This window comes from Aspergillus steynii (assembly GCF_002849105.1).
Source record: "Aspergillus steynii IBT 23096 chromosome Unknown P170scaffold_3, whole genome shotgun sequence".
Lineage (NCBI taxonomy): Eukaryota > Fungi > Ascomycota > Eurotiomycetes > Eurotiales > Aspergillaceae > Aspergillus > Aspergillus steynii.
In genome coordinates, this window is record NW_020194400.1 from 1,959,525 (window position 1) to 1,965,373 (window position 5,849).

Below are 5,849 nucleotides of genomic sequence, written 5' to 3' on the forward strand. Positions count from 1 at the left end.
TATACTCTATTTTATATTTAGGATCGGTATTATTAGTGATAGGCGGAAATCAAAAATATTTATAATTAAACTCTGCATCTCCTTTTAATAGTTTAAATTAGGTGATTAACACCCAGAGATAGATTATCTATATTAAAAAAAATTTTAGATAATAAATTAAGCTGTTATTAGAAATATTAAAAATTTTAAAAAAATTAGTATAATAGGGCCCATACTTACCTAACTACTTAGCTGAGGGTATAATATATCTATGATATAATTTTAGAAAATAGGATTAACCCTTTATATAAGTAAAAGATAATGTGTACTTATTATCAAATAACTGCTTTATCTATAAAGCTGTAAATAATAAAGCTTTCTAGGTATTTATCTGGTATATAAAATCCTAGACATCTCTAAACCATCCTTTTAAGATATTTTATTATATATAAAGTTATATTTCATATATTAATTTGTGGGAAGTTAATAATATTATAATATTTAGAGCAAAATTAATTATTATAATAATAAATAATAATAAAACAAGCTATTCTTTTTTATTTATAGCTGCTATCTGGTGCCTTAGTATAATCTTAATAATTTAAATAATCCGTTTAGATATACTATCTGTCTAGGGATAATAGGCTAATAAATAGAGTTATTTAATATCAAGCGCTTTAAATAAACCACGCTAAAAACTACTTGTGAACTTAAGATCGCGGTTAGAGATAATAACAGCCGGAATACCCCAGTTGTATACTTGTATATAGATAATTATCTTGTATCCCTAATATTCTGCGTTATAATCCTTACAGCCAGGAATAAAACCTATATATTTTGTAAATTTATTTATTAAAATTATTATTATATTATAATTCTTATTAGTAGGTAGATTAGAAATAAAATTAATTATAATATAGTAGAATAGCACTTCAGGAATAATCAGATATAAATTACTATAAGAAAAATAGCGCCTAGGTTTATTAAAAAAACATCTAAGATATTACAAGATATATTTATATAATAATACACAGCTTTTATAAATAGTGAAACTGGCGAGCTTCTGAACACATCGATTGAATCCTGAATAATTATTATTATTATATATAGAATAAAATAGGTTTTTTATTATTAAGCAAGGGATATATAGCTAAAAATTATTTAAACCTAACTTTATATACAGAAGGTTGTTATACAGCTTGTATAGAATTATATAATTTCTATTTTATACTACTTTTATAATATAAATAACCCGTGTATTATAACTGTACTTATCTTAGAGACACTTTCTAAAGTTATTACTAATATATATAATTAAAACTTAAAAAATATATATATTATATTTCTTAACAGTATTAAGATTAATATCGCAAATTCCTGGATAATAAGCCGGTAAGTAACTTAATATATTTATTAAGATATTCTTACTACCTGGCCGGTAATAAATATAAAGATTAAACTGCTAAATAAACACGGATATATAAATTAAATATAAATTTAATCTTTCTGATACAGTGCTAGATATTAATATATAAAAGATAATATTTATTATAAAAATATAATTAATATAAATAATAGCAGGATCGCTTGCTACTTTAAATAAATAATATATTTTATATAATATTTATATAAGATAAGATACCTTAAGTTTAATAAACTAATATTTTAATTTAGCAGTAATCAGGGTTCTTAACAAAAATAAAATTAGCTTTATAACTATATGCGGAGGGGGCCTTATTAAATCTGTATAATTATAATTATTAAGATAGTACAGAATAACTTCAAATCCTATATATAAAGTATCCAGATTATAGTATAGCTGTATAAAAATATTAAAATATATAAGAAATAGTAGGTCACTAAAACGCGCTTATAAAATAGTAAATACTTAACACTTTTTATTATTTGGTATAAATAATATGCTTGTTTATTACTTCTACGAGGCGGGATTCTTTTACAGAGCTCCTTTTAACAAAACTGTCTTATATACCTGCAGTAATGTAATAATTATAATATAATTTATAATATAATACTAAAATTATTCTGTTAAGCTGATATAATATTTAAAGTTAGTAAGTATTATAAGAAAAGATAAGTCTCTAATTACTTGAATTTTTTCCGCGGGCGTAAAAAAACTAAAAGTATTAATATATTAACTAAGTAGCTGTACAGATAGAAATCTAATAAATATTTTTAAGGATTCCAGCTTAAGATTTATTATTAAAAACTTATTAAAGACTATAAATAAATATTTAACATACTTATCTACTAAAATAGACGCGATAACTACATTATCTATATAGATTTTAACAAATAATAAACCGTGCAGTAGATGATCCATCTATCACTGTACAAATAAAACACTATTAATAAAATCTATTATAATAACGCGAAAAACCTCTTAACCGCGATAATTAATTATTACTAAATAATTCTGATGATCTTCACGAATAGGCTATTAATAAAAAAACTTCGCGGTATTTATAACTAAAATATATAAATAATCCTTAACTAATATAATAATTTTGTTTTAAAATAATAAAAAATAATAATTCTTCTCTGCCTTAATATTCGCGCTATATAAATTAACAATAATATAATTTTTTAGCTTAAACACCTTCTCTGTATTATTTTAAATAAGATAATAAACTATAAAAATAAAGTACTCTGTTAGAGTATAACTAACTACTTACACTAACTTGCCGGCTTAACAAAGCAGTATTAAAGTGCTATTAATTATAGCTTAATTACGCAGGTTTAAATAGTATATCTTAGTCTTAGGAATACGGGATTACTAACCGGGACGCATGGGAATAATTATTTATTCTTTTTTAAAAATATTAGTTACTCTAATATTATTATTATTAGGAAGGGCCCAAATATTATAATCTATAATTAGATACTCTAACTTAATTATATTAGTCTTATTGCCTGCAAATACAGTAATACTATTAGATAATACTTTTATTAAAAAACTTATAAAATTAATAAGCTTATTATTATTAGTTTTATAAATATTAAAATTTATGTTAGTATTAAAAATCACTTTAACAAATAAATATTTAATATATTATTAATATAAGTATGTCTGACTGGACTTATTTAAAAGGCTGATTTACTAAATAAAATACTTATTCTACTATATTATATATTATATCAGTAATTTAATATAACAGGGTTTCTTTTTCCAGGGGCCCGTAAAGTTATTAACTTAAAAAATAATATTAACTTAATAGTTTAAAATTAAGTTAGAAATATCTGAAATAGTGCTAAAATAATAATATCAAGAAATAATAATTAGATAGTCTGTGGTATTATTTACTTCTAAAAAAGTAAACAATATATTAACTAGATAATCCTTATAGCTAACTAAAGTATTTTTACTTACTCTAAAATTATAATCCTTATCTGCCTTAAGCAGGAATTTTATAGCAACTTATACTGCGGTAGTGGTTCGTGGCTAGATAACTTAATATACAGTTATATAAATAAGATAGTTAATAACCTGTTTTTTACATACTTAGCAAGTAAATACAAAGATAAAATCTTTATAAGTTTATATAGTATTTTCCTGCTTAATAAAGTCTAAGATAATATTTTTAAATATAATTATATTAGTTCCGAGCAGGATTTTAGCTTAAATGTTAGGCACTATATAAGCGCGTATATTAATCTGAGCGAATATAGGGCCGTTCTTAATATAAAAAAAATAAACTGAAAATTTAGCTATAATAGTTATTTTATAGCAAGAACTAATTCTAATAATTATAATCGCAGGCTGATCTTTATAAAAAATAATATTTAGTATAAATTAAATAAATAAAATATTTATAATTATACATAAATAACCAGTATTAAAATAAATTTCTGATAAATTAGTAATCTGATTTAAACTGACTTTAACAGTAGTTGTGCGCTAAGTCCAGACTAAAGCTATGGGGTCTATTAAAATAGTACTATTATACTTAACAGAGAAGCTAACTATATTATTAATTATATTAAAATTATATAATATAGCAGGCGAAGTGTCAAAATTAGATACTTTATTAAGCGGGATACAATCAATCAGATACTTGTGAAGTTTATTATTAAAAAAAAAGATTTTATTATAATTATAGTATATAGTAATAGGTTCCTGATTATAATTATTATCTACCAGATAAGTATTACTATAGTTATTATAATTATAATTATTAAAATTATTAAAGCTGTTGTCTCCTGGAGTATTATTTTAAACTATATAAATATTAGATAGCATGTTTAGAGAATAATTAGGAGAAAAATTATTAAAAAATTTATTAAATACAGGTTTATTAGGTTTATTACTTATATTTTTAGTCTTATACACACGGTTATATAGCGGGCGAGAGTTCTAATTTTATAATTAATATTAATTATTATGATTAGCCTTTTAATATTTATAATAACAGTTTTGTTAACTGTAATTCACATTAAATAACTTATTATTAATTGCTAACTGCGGTTTCTGGGGTGAAGCTTAAACTTACTGGGAATTCTGGCCTTAACCGCGCCCGGCTTAATAACTTTAGTTATTCTGTTAACTTTACTAAAGGCGATTATTTAATTACTATTAACAATTTCTGTATATATTAGGACTATATAAAACTATCTGATTATTTGTAAACTACGGGTAGTAAAATTAATATAATATTAGCTAATATTGATATCTGGGGTAATTCTAATAATTAATCTTATTTAATTACTAATTCGGCTATTAATTATAGTTGTAGGTCCTTAATAGCGCTTAAATCCTTTAATTATTTTAAGAATTACCAGTATAATAGTCTTACTTAGCAGTAAGATTTTACTAAAGAAAATACTGCTCCTATAATTCCTAAAAAAAAATTATATAAAATATATTAAAATACAGTTAGCAAATATTATACTAAAAAAATAGATCTAATATATTCTAGATTATAATTAGCTGATTAAGAGGGTCTAAAAGATTAGTATTACAGGTATAACAAAAAAATTCCTTAGTAAATATATAAAATATCTTACTCTTAATAATATCAGTAAATATATAATATAGAGCTTAAAGCTTAAACTAAGCTTCTAAAAGATTTGCTTTAAAATAAAAATATAAAAATATAAGCCAGCTATCATAAACAGGTTAAATACATAGCTAATCCTTTTTAATTTCAGACAGTTCAGAGATAAACCAGGTAAGAGTTATATCTTATATATATAATTATATATTCGCTTTAATAGCCGCTTCACTCTTATAAATCAAAATATTAATAATTTGATTATAGAAAATGTTAACATCATTATAAATAATTATACTATAAAAAGATTAAAAAAGCCTGTTATCTCGGAGATTAGACTAAAACAGGCTAACTTTATCTACTTTTTAATAATCATTCTATGCATTACTGTTATCCCCGCGGTCTTCCTTATTATTTTAATTATTTTTATCTCTTTTATCGCCTTTAAATATAGGGCAATTTTTTAAAAAAATTAATTTATTATACTGCTTAGTAAATAAGCAGTAAGACTTTATAAGATTAATTTATATAATATTATATTTAGCTTGCATAACTTTCTGTCCTTAAAAAATTTATATAAATATATTTTTTATTTTTGCTAATTCAGCAGCTGGACCGGGAGTCTAAAATATAACAGGTAGTATAATAGGCTCTAGTATAGTGTTATATATAAAATTGAATATTTATTAATTAAACTTATACTTAATATTAGAAATTAATAATTCTTCTTTAAAAAAAATAACTATATTAAAATTAACAGGGTCAGGATCAGCAGATATAAAATCCTGTGATACTAGATCCGAACTTAATAAACTAAACAAATAATATTTGGTAATGTTAAGATATTCACTAATATTCTTT

At 22.3% G+C, this 5,849-nt stretch overlaps 1 protein-coding gene across 1 annotated transcript; it reads right to left on the minus strand.

Moving 5' to 3' along the window:
* Positions 1-2,131: 2,131 nt before the first annotated feature.
* Positions 2,132-2,290, minus strand: P170DRAFT_319341 (uncharacterized protein; the record flags this gene model as incomplete). The annotated part of the gene is made up of 1 exon (XM_024843302.1): positions 2,132-2,290. A coding segment is annotated over one exon (159 nt), but the record flags the coding sequence as incomplete, so codon positions are not given.
* Between the last annotated feature and the right edge of the window lie 3,559 nt (positions 2,291-5,849).